This window comes from Scyliorhinus canicula, chromosome 1, assembly GCF_902713615.1.
Source record: "Scyliorhinus canicula chromosome 1, sScyCan1.1, whole genome shotgun sequence".
NCBI lineage: Eukaryota > Metazoa > Chordata > Chondrichthyes > Carcharhiniformes > Scyliorhinidae > Scyliorhinus > Scyliorhinus canicula.
Genome location: NC_052146.1, coordinates 22,880,334 through 22,894,263, shown reverse-complemented (window position 1 = coordinate 22,894,263; position 13,930 = coordinate 22,880,334). Strand labels below are relative to the sequence as shown.

The 13,930-nt window shown below is 44.4% G+C and overlaps 2 protein-coding genes across 7 annotated transcripts in view; both read right to left on the bottom strand.

Moving 5' to 3' along the window:
* LOC119979316 (transmembrane protein 248-like) overlaps nucleotides 1-1,201 on the bottom strand; it is a 62,506-nt gene extending 61,305 nt beyond the window's left edge. For 2 of the 5 annotated variants that reach the window (XM_038821768.1, XM_038821435.1), the window contains exon 1: nucleotides 1,146-1,201. The gene's annotated coding sequence lies outside the window, so the exon portion shown is untranslated. Of the gene's footprint in view, nucleotides 1-649; nucleotides 979-1,026; nucleotides 1,121-1,145 lie in introns of those variants that run through there. The other 3 variants (XM_038821602.1, XM_038821513.1, XM_038821687.1) reach the window with 3 other exon arrangements.
* A 2,788-nt stretch (nucleotides 1,202-3,989) lies between these two features.
* rpl6 (ribosomal protein L6) lies at nucleotides 3,990-13,719 on the bottom strand. Of its 2 annotated transcripts, none has more exons than XM_038821316.1 (7): nucleotides 13,658-13,719; nucleotides 12,053-12,226; nucleotides 11,781-11,879; nucleotides 9,992-10,135; nucleotides 7,209-7,257; nucleotides 6,626-6,810; nucleotides 3,990-4,184 (listed from the first exon to the last, which is right to left on the bottom strand). In XM_038821316.1, the coding sequence occupies exons 2-7, from the start codon at nucleotides 12,224-12,226 to the stop codon at nucleotides 4,032-4,034; spliced, it is 804 nt and encodes a 267-aa protein (XP_038677244.1). In that variant the 5' UTR covers nucleotides 13,658-13,719; the 3' UTR covers nucleotides 3,990-4,031. The 2 variants fall into 2 exon arrangements, with proteins under 2 accessions (XP_038677244.1, XP_038677156.1); XM_038821228.1 differs by lacking the exon at nucleotides 13,658-13,719 and adding an exon at nucleotides 13,383-13,436.
* Between the last annotated feature and the right edge of the window lie 211 nt (nucleotides 13,720-13,930).

Below are 13,930 nucleotides of genomic sequence, written 5' to 3'. Positions count from 1 at the left end.
TCCTCATTCTTGAACTTTGCAGCATCTGAAAATATTTTGGTGAAATGTCATATAGGAAGGAATGAGCAGAATTGAAAATTGTTGACAATTGGGTGAAAATGACAGGTCTGTAATGTTTGATTTAAATTAAACTGGTAGGAGAGGTCCGTTCACTACCCAGTGAAACAGAAACGGTTGGATTCACTAATCAGTCGACAATTTTTTTTTAATTTTTAAAAATAAATTTAGAGTACCCATTTCTTTTTTTCCCAACAACGGGGCAATTTACCATGGTCAATTCACCTACCCTGTACATCTTTTGATAATGGGGGTGAGACCCACGCAGGCATGGGGAGAATATGCAAACTCTACACGGACAGTGACTTGGGGCCGGGATCAAACCTGGGTCCCTGGCATTGTGTTTGGCAGTGCTAACCACTGCACCACACAGCCCTTCACAGTTTTTTTCTGCAGTATCCATGGATCCAGAGACTTGTCCTGGACATCGCAGGTATACACAGTGGGGCAGTTGGTAGGATTTCGCCAGGACAGTTGGTAGGATTTCTATGAAATAATGGCAAGCAGTACTCCTCGGGTATTGTTCAAATTAGGTATGTGTATCATAATGTTAAAATATTAAACTTGTATGCTGGTGTGGGAACACGGGTACCTCAGAAGGGGGTATGCAGCTGGTGAAGTCTGCTAACCTCTGATCTTGGGGTGCCCGAAGAGATGGGGCAGAGATAAGCCACTGGCGGTGATGCACTGACTGAAAGTTGAATGGAGCTGACTGGCGAGGGCTGGAGGGTCGGCGCCAAACAAAAAGACCTGCAGTTTGGGGGGACAGGCGGTGAGATTGTTTTGAGGAAGGGTGACAGACCAGCACCCGGGATCAGGTTGGGGTGGTGACAGTGTGAGGCGGGATAAACAATTCGCTTCGGCAGTTAAAGCCACTTCACGCTCATGTTTGCGCCCAAATAAACGTCCCCTTCAGAGCAGATCAAACTCTAAACAGCGGGACTTTCGACGCCTGGTCTAAATCTGTACCGTTCCCTCAGTGAAGCGAACCATCTCCGATGAGCAGCCGGGGTGGGCCGGCTTCCCAGTCAGCCTCCCCTATTGTAATTAAGTTGGTGCGCGGACTCCCCGGCTGCCATGTCACTCACCTCCGACACCGCCCCGCCGGAAGTCGCCGCCAAGTGACGCGTCATGCCGCGCGACGACCGGATGTTGGGTGCGAGCGCTAGAGGTGAAAGGTTAAAGAGCTGGGGCTCGAGAGCTCTCGCCCTGTGTCTCTAGAGGGCTGCCGCCCCACCTTTCAGAATTTGCAGTGCAGGTCTTTCGGTTCATGCAAGGAGCACCCTACTTGAGACCACACCTCCACCCTATCCCCGTAACCCCACTTAACCTTTTTGGACACTAGGGCCAATCCACAGAACCTGCACATCTTTGGACTGTGGGAGGAAACCCACGCAGACACTGGGAGAAGGTGCAGACTCCACACAGTGACCCAAGCCGTGAATCAAACCCAGATCCCTGGCACAGTGAAGCAACAGTGCTTGCTACTGTACCACCTGCTGAACATTCCCATAATTTTAGTTCAGATTTCATGCGTTTTGCCGTTGCATTACCTAGAGGAGCTGGTTTAGCTCACAAGGCTAAATCGCTGGCTTTTAAAGCAGACCAAGCAGCACGGTTCGATTCCCGTACCAGCATCCCCGGACAGGTGCCGGAATGTGGCGACTAGGGGCTTTACACAGTAACTTCATTGAAGCCTACTCGTGACAATAAGCGATTTTCATTTCATTTCCTTCACCGAGTACAATGTTAACTTGCTTCAAACGCCACATTGCCTGTTTTGCGTCAGCATCACTGACTAAAATCGGCATTCCAACAAGTTACATTGGTAGTGCCAAGTAAACCAGCTGTTTACCTGAGATGGTGGCCCCCATAATAAAAACTTCCAAATGGAAATAATCAAAGATGGGCCTTGAAGATTTCAAGTGGTGGGGCTGCAACTATTTCCTCTAACTGCTTGTTGTCCAATATCCTGGAGAAGATTGTTGATACCATAGAATTTACAGTGCAGAAGGCGGCCATTCAGCCCATCGAATCTGCATCGGCTCTTGGAAAGAGCATCCTACCCAAGCCCACACCCTATCCCCATAACCGAGTAACCCCACCCAACACTAAGGGCAATTTAGCATGGCCAATCCACCCAACCTGCAAATCTTTGGACTGTGGAAGGAAACTGGAGCACCCGGAGGAAACCCACTCGAACACACAGGGTGAACATGCAGATTCTGCAGACAGTGCCACTGCCATATGTCATTGGCAGAGGGCACCAGGTAGGGCAGCACGATAGTAGTTGCTTCACAACTCCAGGGTCCCAGGTTCAATTCCCGGCTTGGGTCACCGTCTGTGTGGAGTCTGCATGTTTTCCGTGACTGCGTGGGTTTCCTCCAGCTGCTCCGGTTTCCTCCCACAAGTCCCGAAAGACATACTGTTAGGTAATTTGGACATTCTGAATTCTCTGTGTCCGTAAACAGGCACCGGAATGTGGCGACTAGGGGCTTTTCACAGTGTTAATATAAGCCTACTTGTGACAATAAAGATTCTATATACTTGTTTCAATCAATTCCCACCAGGCCATTCCACATCTTATAGAACACTGTCTTCCTGGCCGGACCGTGGCTAGCACTGCTGCCTCACAGCACTGAGGACCCACGTTCGATCCCGGTTCCCAGTCCGTGTGGTGTTTGCACATTGTACCTGTGTTTGCATGGGTCTCACCCCCACAGCCCAAAAGAAGTGGTTAGGTAGATGGGCCATTTTGGCCCCTTGTGTCCACCAGCGTGCAGATTAGTTGCGAGTGTCCAACGGTGTGGAGTTTAGGTGGGGTGCCCTTTCAGAAGGTCGGTACAGACTCGAAGGGCAGCATGGCCACCTCATGCACTATAGGGATTGCAATTTAATCCCATTTTCCAGCACCTGATCTATAGCTTTGTATGCTATGGTGTTTCAAGTGCTGATCTAAATGCTTCTTAAACGCTGTGAGGGATCCTGTCCCGACCACTCTTTCAGGCAGCACATTCCAGATTCCTATTACCTCCTGGGTGAAAGACGTTCCTCAAATCCCCTCTAAATCTGGATGGCACGGCAGCACAATGGTTAGCACTGCCCCACAGATCCAGGGACCTGGGTTCAATTCCAGCCGTGGATCAGTGTGTGGATTTTGCACTTTGCCTTGTTAAATTGCCGTATCAACCAAAATGTTTGGTGGGGTTATTGGGTTACAGGAATAGGGCCACTATTCAAGGGCCACGCAGACTCAATGGGCCAAATGGCCTCCTTCTGCAGTGTAGGGATTCTATGATCTGCCCCTTAAAATTTATTTACATCTGTACAAACTGGTACAAGCATTCCCCACCCTCAATTTGCAGCATATAAGCCGGCCACGATCCTGTTCAATGCCAGAAATTCAAGCTTTCCAATACAATGGACTTCCAAGTCTTTGTGTACATTGCTGTAACCTTGCCTATGAATTTAAAGCTCAGTTTCAAGATGGAAATTAGGTTCCACAAAAGTTAATACCCCAACAAGAAACTGCCAAAAACAGTAATCTAATGCTATGACCTAATGTTTAAATTAATGTCTTCATTTCTAGGGACTGTTCATGTGCACTATGTAGCCTTCAGGGCCACATATTTCGGTGTGTTCCAAAATTTAGGTTATATCCACCAGTGGCAATTTTTACAAACCACCAGCCAAGAAATTTAAACATGAAAGAAACAGGAGTAATGCACTATGACCCAGACGAAATTTGAATGTCCTGGTTTAGGGCTTCATTGGAGTTTCAACTATACCTTCCACCGTAAACATTTGTTGTAAACATAAAAACAGTACCATAGAATCATAGAATTTAAGAAGCTCAATGTGTGGAAAAATTGTTTTTAAAAAATAAATTGATAACATTTTTCTTTTGAATCACATACACAAACACAGAAACGTGTCGAGTTCCCAATTTTAATAAGTGTCTCTTTACAGCTTACTTAAAAGATTAATTTATGTGGGTAGATGCCTTTGGACAAACAGAACATGGAGCGGAGATAGCCCCGGAGCTGCTGAGTCTTTTTAACAATGGGCAGGATTTGGGAATCCACAGCTTTCTGGTCTTCCTTCCGCTGTTCTGTTAGCTGATATTTCTGTGAAGAGAAAAATGCAAAGATGAGGCACAGCAACTACAACTCAATAATCATAGAAACGTTACACATCCTGTCCACATCAGCCAGAGGACACCCAGGTGCCTTTCAAATGCATTATGTCGAATTAATTTCTTTGTGCAATAGCCACTTTGAACTTAATACAATGGCAGGTGAGTCACATAAGGAGATACATGGGCAGATGACCAAATGTAGGTTTTCAGGACTATTGTAAAGAAGGAACGCAAGGCAGAGCCACAGAGATTTAAAGAGCATTTAAAATGCATGGATTTGTGCAGCATTTCCTCAAAGCACATCGGCACCTAACAAGAGCATTAAACAGCAATGATACAAATTACCCATAACTGGAGAATGGGTTAATTCCACAAAATGACTGCAGTGAATTTGTGGGAATTGTGCTGTATGAAATGGTAAATTTGCAGCTAGACTTCATAAGCTTAACAGTACCCTGCTAATATCTTTTTGTTTTATCCTTTTGTTTAAGGGGCAGCACGGTAGTTAGCATAAATGCTTCACAGCTCCAGGGTCCCAGGTTCGGTTCCCGGCTGGGTCACTGTCTGTGCGGAGTCTGCACGTCCTCCCCGTGTGTGCGTGGGTTTCCTCCCACAGTCCAAAGATGTGCGGGTTAGGTGGATTGGCCATGCTAAATTGCCCGTAGTGTTCTAAAAAGTAAGGTATGGGGGGGGGGGGGGGGGGGGGGGGTTGTTGGGTTACGGGTATAGGGTGGATACGTGGGTTTGAGTAGGGTGATCATTGCTCGGCACAACATTGAGGGCCGAAGGGCCCGTTCTGTGCAAAACAGCCTAATTATATTAGGAAAAAAAGGTAACATCATTACAAGGTCCCATAAACAATGAAATAAATGCGAAAATCTTCTTTAAAAGGCCAATAAGTGTTGACCAGAACACCAGAGAGCCCCCCGCTCCCCATCTTCAGATAGCACCATGCAATCTTGTGCTTAGTTGAGAGGGGAGATGGGGCTTAACAGATTAGCGTAGCACACTATCAAAATGTCAGCTTAGATTGTGTTCATAGCTGTGAAATGGGGGCTTAAATCTATAATTTGACTTGCAAAACCATTGAAGTAAGGCTAAAATGACATCTGAGACCACACCTAAAATCAGCTCTAATTTTAAGAATCACTAGGGCAGCTTCCAATAGAAGTAAAATACCCAGAAATGGCCTGTCTTTGCTTCATGAGCACGACCCATCTAAATCTGCAGTGAATCTATTTGGCTTGAAGTGTACCAATTCAAACACCCCTCTTTCACAGGAGATTAGTTTTCATGTTAGTGTTATTTCCAGATTCAGATCATCCGGATGTATCAATCTTAAAAGACTGGGATTAATCAGTCAATTTGTCAGTCAATAAAACCCTGCTGTAAGTCTCATGGGATACAGACTACTTACTGGGCTGAGACTGTTACTATAGCAAGCAGAAATTGTGCCACATCATCGTTGAAGTCAACTTCTGACACAGAGTGTAGCTTGCACCCCTAGCAATCACATCAGGTACCTGCACTTCCCAATCAACTTTAATCAAATATGATAATGACCACTGGATATATTCACAGAACTGCACACCAGCACGAGCCATGGTTGGAGAAAATCCCAGTGGTTTCTAAAAGCATGCCCTGTGGAATACAATATAGTATTTCAAATTGCCATTCCCTTTCACTGGAAGTAAATCACCAGAATATATAACTGACATTTATGCCACCCATCAACTTTCCAATGTAACAAGCCCCTGCCGTATTCCGCCTAAATTCTAAAGTTCTGTATGAATATTTTGGAATTTATAAATCAAGTACTGAAACACAATGCGATCCCCCCTCCCCGTCCAAAAAAAAAATCAACAAAAAGGTCTGAATTCAACTTTCTTGCTGTCTGACAGTGAGTTATTCCAACCAACATCAAGCTAGACCGTACTACCTGGGTTTGGCAATTTAAACCAAAGCATCAAATGAATACATGAGAATCAAATGGCACACAATCGAGGGGGACTGAACCGTATACAACTGTTACTGGCAGAAATGGGGGCAAAAGCAGCAAAATAACCAGAGATTTAAATTTAGTCAGATACTCCAAACCACAAGCAGAGGAGCAACTTTTGCGCAGCAAGTGCAAAGTGTCAGCCATTTTCTCAACCAGGTTTCAAAAAGAAATTGGATAAATATTTGAAGAGGAAATTAAAATCAGGGAGACCGGCTGGATAGCTCTTGGAGAGCCAGCACAGATACACCAGGTCGAATGGCATCATTCAACGCTGTAACCATTCTCTGGGCAAGATGGGAAGCCTTTAGGAAGAACAGAGACAAAAATTGTACAACCTTGAAAATTCAGAATGAAGTAGCCATTGTGTACAATGAATGACACAAATGATTAAATGAGCTGGAATACTGAAGTATCGCGCAGCCTCTAACCTCTTTCTCAGTGTCAAAGATTTCACCCTCCTGGTGCTTTGGCCTTCGCAGCTTCTTCTTCTTGAAGTAGGAGTCAGTCAGGTGCTTGGGCATTTTCACAGCTGACAAGTCAACCTTTGTAGATGTCGCAATGATAAATTTCTGATGAACTCTACGCAGTGGGACACGATTGACGGCCAGAGGACCTACAACAAGTACCGGAGTAATCAGAAATAACCCAGACCAGCAGAAATGTCAAAACAGAAAAGGAACACATTCCAAAGATCAATGCAAACATGGTCAGGCCGCTAGTATTTTAAACTAATGTTGAATTACAATATGCCTCACATTGCTCCAGCATACAGTACCACAAGATTATTCTTACTTCTGTACCTCTGTGCAATTAGAAATTGATATACAGGCATCACTGGAAACTGACAAATTAACGTGGCAAACAGAGTGGAATCAAAACCATAACTCACTGTGAGGTGGTCTGTTGGAGAGTTGGTATCTTTGCACTTCACATGCAAACAATGTAAAACACAAAGGAAAATATTGTATCAAGCTTTCAAGAAGGTGAAACATTAAAAGGAACATTACTCACCAGTGACCAGCAGCAGGCCACTATCGAGCTGCTTCAGGAAAAGCACACGCTGCAAAGGAAAGGAGTGAATAATCCATCAGAATTGTTGTCTGCAAAATTTATGACCCCAGATTTCAGAAGGAATAAAACCATATCTGTTAACAATTATTTCCTTTCACCCTCAAAGATGCAAGAAGTAGCTGTATTAAGCAAGAGTGGAAAAGAGAGAACCAAAGCCAAAAGGATGGCAAAGATGTGGAAAATATAAAACAAAGAGGATGCTTGATGGATGTCAGGTGACTACTTCAAGCAAGAACCCAGTCAAATACAAACAGTGAAGAGGAAAATAAAGCTGGCAAAGAGGGGGCGAGGTCAGAATGACAATTAACATAAAAAAGATTCCAAAAATCGCCCACAGGCCGCCGACATGCAAATCTTGTGGATTGTAAGGGACAGGTTGAGGCCTATTAAAGGACAAATAAGGTGATATAGGTTTAGAAGCACAGGGCAAGGCTAAAATCTCTGTATTGGCCTTTACCAAGGAAGAAGATGCTGACAAAGTATCTGAGGAAGCCAAGACAATAGATGGGGTGAAAATTGAAGGGCTAGGTGCACTAGAAAGGCCGGCTATGCTGAAAGTAGACACGTTGCATGGTCTGGATGTCTTATATCCCAGGTTGCTAAAGGGAAGGGAAATAAACAAAGAACAAAGAAAAGTACAGCATAGGAACAGGCCCCCGGCCCTCCAAGCCCGTGCCGACCATGCTGCCCGTCTAAACTAAAACCTTCTACACTCTGGGGTCCGTATCCCTCTATTTCCATCCTATTCATGTATTTGTCAAGATACCCCTTAAATGTCACTATCGTCCCTGCTTCCACCACCTCCCGGATCCAGCAGCAAGTTCCAGGCACCTACTACCGTGCGCGCAAAAAAAAAACCATTGTTACAGTGAGAACAAACCGAGTTTATTCAACCTCTTCAAATAGCTAATGCCCTCCATACCAGGCAACATCCTGGTAAATCTCTTCTGCACCCTCTCTAAAGCCTCCACATCTTTCTGGTAATGTGGCGACCATAAATCATGAGGGCTTGTCATCATCTTCAATTCTGCCCTAGATAAAGGATTGGAGTGGCAAAATGTGACAGCTTTATACAAGAAAGTGCACAAGTAAATTTCTGGTGACAACAGGCCAGTTTTAAAACCAATGATTGGTAAGGTTTTAGAAACAATACAGGCAAAAAAATGACCAGGCACTTCGGAGACGTTTGGAGTGACTTCAGAACCAGCTCAGATCTGTAAAAGGCAGATCGAGCTTGACTAATCTAATTGATGTTTTGATGAAGTAAGAACATAGAAGTCTTACAACACCAGGTTAAAGTCCAATAGGTTTGTTTCAAACACCAGCTTTTGGAGCACTGCTCCTTCCTCGGGTGAATGAAGAGGTATGTTCCAGAAACAATATATATATTATATGTAGACAATGTCAAAGATGCAAGACAATGCTTTGAATGCGAGCATTTGCAGGTAATTAAGACTTTACAGATCCAGAGATAGGTGTAACCCCAGGTTAAAGAGGTGTGAATCGTCTCAAGCCAGGACTGTTGGTAGGCTTTTGCAAGCCCAGGCCAGATGGTGGGGATGAATGTAATGCGACATGAATCCAAGGTCCCGGTTGAGGCCGTACATGTGTGCGGAACTTGGTTATAAGTTTTTGCTCGGCGGTTTTGCATTGCCGCGCGTCCTGAAGAACGCTTACCCAGAGAAACGTTATTACTGTACTGTAATAACGCTCCGAGTAAGCGCTCTCCAAGGCGGCCTTCAGGACGCACGACAACGCAAAATCGCCGAGCAGAAACCTATAGCCAAGTTCCGCATAAAAACGTGGATAACAAGATTGAGGCTCATGGAACAGGAGGGTCAGTGTCAGCTTAAGGACAGAAAACAAAGTTGCAGCAAATGGTAATTTTTCCTCAGACTGGAGAGGCACCGTCTTTTGATAAATAAACAACCTGGAGATTAGAACACAAGGGCAAAATTTGACAATGATACCAAACTTAGGTGTGTGGCAAACAGCGAGGTTGATACTACAGGACATAAATAGGTGAACAGTAGGTCAGCACATGGAATTTAATAGAGAGGTGTGAAGTGATGCACGGGAGAGGCACTATAAAGTTCAAAGCACATAGTTCTAAAGTGTGTGCAGGGACAGAGGGACCTGCAGATTAATGTTCAACAATCTTTGATGGTGTCAGGACAAATTGAGAGAGTAGGTGGCAAAGCAAGGAAATGGGGGGAAATAGATTGCTCTACGAAGAGTCTACATGGATTCAATAAGCCAAATGGCCTCCTCTTGTACTGTAATGACCATTCCATCCATCTCTTTCACTGTATAGTCACAGAAAGGGAGATGGTAGTGTAGTGATATCACTGGAATAGTCATAGAGACCCAGGGTAATGCTCTGGAAACGCGGGTTCAAATCCCACCATGGCAGTTGGTGAAATTTGAATCCAATAAAAATCTGGAATTAAAAAAGTCAAATGATAACCGTGAAACCATTGCCAAAAAACCCCATCTGGTTCACTATATCCTTCAGGAAAGGAAATCTGCCGTCCTTATCCAGTCTGGCCGACATGCGACTCCAGACCCACACAGCAATGCGGTGGACTCATAACTGCCCCCCACTGAAATGGCCATTGCTTAGGGATGAGTAACAAATGCTGGCCCAGCCATCAACACCCACATCCTAAGAATGAATAAAACAAAAAGACGACAAAGCACCGTCAACACATAGACCCGCCTACCTTACACCTGTGCCGACCGGTCAGCAAAATAAGCACTGTTCCTGGGGTGATGGTCGCACGCAGGCGCCTCTTGTGCTGGCTGAAAGGTTTGTTACCGTGGCTAATCCTTTTTCGAGGGACATCTTCAGTGGGGTAATATCGTGGCTGGAAAAACAAAGACCAACAAAATGCAGAAATATTTTTTTAAATTTGTAGGCAGTTAAGATTCAAAATTTTCCAGTGGCGATCGTGTTGCTTTAAAATTAAAAATTACACAATAAAATTAAACTGGAATTTAGTTTTAGGATTTCCTGGCCAAATTTGAAGATACCCACTCTCTCAGATGCCTCACTGCTCCATGGGCACAACCTGCTTGCAGTTTCCATCACACTCAAGTTGGATCTCAACCAACACAAGACCATAAGATATAAGAATTAGGTCACTCGGCCCATCGAGTCTGCTCCGCCATTCAATCATGGCCGATATTTTCTCATCCCCATTCTCCCAATAACCCCTGATCCCCTTATCAATCAAGAACCTATCTATCTGTCTTAAAGACACTCCGTGATTTGGCCTCCACAGCCTTCTGCGGCAGAGTTCCATATATTCATCACCCTCTGGCTGAAGAAATTCCACATCATCTCTGTTTTAAAGGATCGTCCCTTTAGTCTAAGATGGTGTCTTTGTTCTAGTTTTTCCTAGAAGTGGAAACATCCTCTCCACGTCCACTCTATCCAGGCCTCGCAGTATCCTGTAAGTTTTAATAAGACCCCCCCTCATCCTTCTAAACTCCAACGAGTACAGCCCCAGAGTCCTCGACCGTTCCACATACGACAAGTTCTTCATTCCAGGGATCATTCTTGTGAACCTCCTCTGGACCCTTTCCAAGGCCAGCACATCCTTTCTTAAGATACAGGCCCCAAAACTGCTCACAATACTCCAAATGGGGTCTGACCAGAGCCTTATACAGCCTCAGAAGTACATCCCTGGTCTTGTATTCTAGCCCTCTCAACATGAATGCTAACATTGCATTTGCCTTCTTAACTGCCGACTGAACCTGCCCATTAACCTTAAGATAATCGAGAACAAGGACTCCCAAGTCCCTTTGCGCTTCTCATCTCCTAAGCAGTTCCCCATTTAGAAAATCGTCTATGCCTAAATTCCTCCTTCCAAAGTGCCTAACCTCACACTTTTCCACATTGTATTTCATTTGCCACTTCATTGCCCACTCTCCTAGCCTGTCCAAATCCTTCTGCAGCCCCCTTGCTTCCTCAATACTACCTGTCCCTTTACAGATCTTTGTATCACCTGCAAACTTAGCAACAATGCCTTCAGTCCCTTCTTCCAGATCATTAATGCATATTGTGAAAAGTTGTGGTCCTAGCACAGACCCCTGAGGCACACCACTAGTCACCGGCTGCCATCCTGAAACATTTGCTGGACAATAAGCAGGACTAGAACCCCAAGCTCTTACTACATCCACCGCCTAGCTGAAATTAGATATTTAGCAAACACCATGGATTGAAGTGGTCAACCAAAATAAATCACCGAACTATTGGCAGAAGGGAAATGTAACCTTATTTGCTCCACAGCAATCAAAAAAAATCATTTGGAAGCAAAATACCAAGACCCAGGAAACTCTTAACATAAAACTACTATGGTGGCACATCAACCTTCTCCGGGAGAAAAATACAATCACTGGGGAACACCATAAAAGTGCCTCAGTTTAAAAAGACCCAAAACGTCAAAACAATCCATAATATTATTTCTCTCCCAAAATGTTTTATAATCTCAAGGGAGAGATTGTTACCATTTTGCGGACTTTGACGACACGGGTACCGCCGTTCTTGTCTCCTCCAACAGGCTTGGTGATCGAAAAGGGAGCCCTTTCCTTCAACTTCTTCTCGACCTGAAAAGGAAGGAAGCAAACCTTTAACTTGGCTTGATTAAAATCATGCAGAAACCAACCTCTTATGATCAACACTAATCAAATGTACAGAACTGCACAAAGATCATGTGTCCCATCATACTGGCACACATATTCTTAAACTTAACAGCGCTTTGCAGATCTTCTTTTCTTACCTTGGTCTCAGGAGCTTTGTATTTGCGCTTGTACATGGCTCTCCTAGCATACATGACAGAGCGGCTGTATCTGCCGATGCCTCTGGCCAGCACAGGGTTGCGGCTAGCATGGCGACGCGGTTTCTTCGGTTCCTTTTTTTCTTCTGCAATCGGTTCTTTCTTCTCGCCTGCCATCTGCCAAGCAAAAGATACAGTTTACAACAGGCTTGCACAGGTATACAGTTGTGGCTTTAAAGTGACATAGGCCAAAATCCCAACAGCACAAACAACAGGGACAAACTTGGAATTTAAACTCTAATGTGCTCAGTAAGCTCTTCTGATGCATTAAAGTTATCTTGTATCACAATACTTAGTGATGCAAGATTTAACACGTTGAAAGTTGAACACACCAAAACGCACATTAGAGTGACCAAACCACGAATCATCTAGGATTGGTAAGCACAGTGGTTAGCACTGCTGACTCAAGGCAGCGAGGACCCAGGTTCGATCCTGGCCCCTGATCACTGTCCTGCTTGCATTCTCCCATTGTCTTACCCCACAACCCAAAGATGTGCAGGGTAGATGGATTGGCCACACTAAATTGCCCCTTAATTGGACATTTTTATAAATAAATACAAACTAGTTAACACTTGGAAGGTTTGAAGACTGCCATCTAAAATATGAATATTAGAGATTGGGAAGGCACATTTATGATCTAACGGGATGCTTAAATTGAATTACCTGATGGATCATGTAAAAGGTTGTCACTGCTTTGCACATTCAGCTAAGTGTGTGGGATTTAACTGGTATAACATTATCTAGTGTATGCAAAAAGATTTAAGAAGTCATCTTCCACCTGCAACACATGACTCCATATATCTCACCAAACAAAATTCAAGCTGAATGTCTGGACCATGTGAGGAGCCATGGCATTAACTGCTGACCCAGGGAGACATCTTTGACAGTCAACATATCAGGATGAAAACGGGAATGAAATAATTGTACAAATGTCACTGAACCGAATGTGCACTTTGAAATACAGACCCTCTCCACCAACCCCCCAGAGAATGTATGCAATGATTAGTTACAATGATCTGGATAATCATTAATTTGGACAAACTGGTTTTAACTCCAATTGGATAAAAATTGTAAAAGCCCGTAGCAAGCCAACATTTATGTCCCAGACAATTCATTGGAGTGCTAAGGACATGAGCATGAGCCATTCCCCAAGCTCAGCAGTCACACTGTCTGACTCCATGCACTAAGACTCCCAATTTTTGTCTGCTTCTACTCCCTCGCGCAGGCCTCTCTCTCTCCCCTACAATCTCAATTAATTTTCCATTTCACCCACCGAGATTTCTAGTAGGGCACAAGACTCGGAAACCGCCATTACACCGCATCTCGCCTGAAATGGCACCGTGCCCTGACGGTCCCCCCACTGCCTCCAACAAAATCACCCACAAACATCATGAAAGGCACGCCTCGACGACAAATATAGACTCATCTGGGCAGCTGACACTCCCTGCCGTTCTTTTCTCGCGGCGCTGGATGTGTACGAAGTTTTCTGGCTCCGATGGAAGCCGATTTTCATCCCAGCCCCCCATACAAAAACACCACCATTCTTACCTTTGCTCAAAAGGAAGGGCCGAGCATCCGGGCCACCGTGGTATAGAGCTCTCCGGAACTCCGTCATCCAACTTCCGCCATGCACATGCAAAGCACCATGGGAGATGTAGTCATAGCCTTTAAACTGTATTTTAATGGAGTTCTGGGGTTAAATAAGTCTCCCCACACATTTCAATTGGATGCCTCTCAGTTCGTAAGTCAGTTCGAAACGAATTTAATTAAGAACTTTTATTGATTAATTTTAAGCTTCATAATTAAAATATAAATTTTATT

Bases quoted from the DNA above. Each gene is read 5' to 3' on its own strand.
- rpl6 (XM_038821228.1), bottom strand. From the start codon at position 13,421: ATGGCGGTTTCCGAGTCTTGTGCCCTACTAGAAATCTCG. The intron at 10,136-11,780 runs GTAACAATCTCT...TTGTTTTTCCAG, and splicing joins TCGTCAAAGTCCGCAAAATG to CCACGATATTACCCCACTGA. The intron at 7,258-9,991 runs GTAGGCGGGTCT...TTTCCTTTGCAG, and splicing joins CCGGTCGGCACAGGTGTAAG to CGTGTGCTTTTCCTGAAGCA.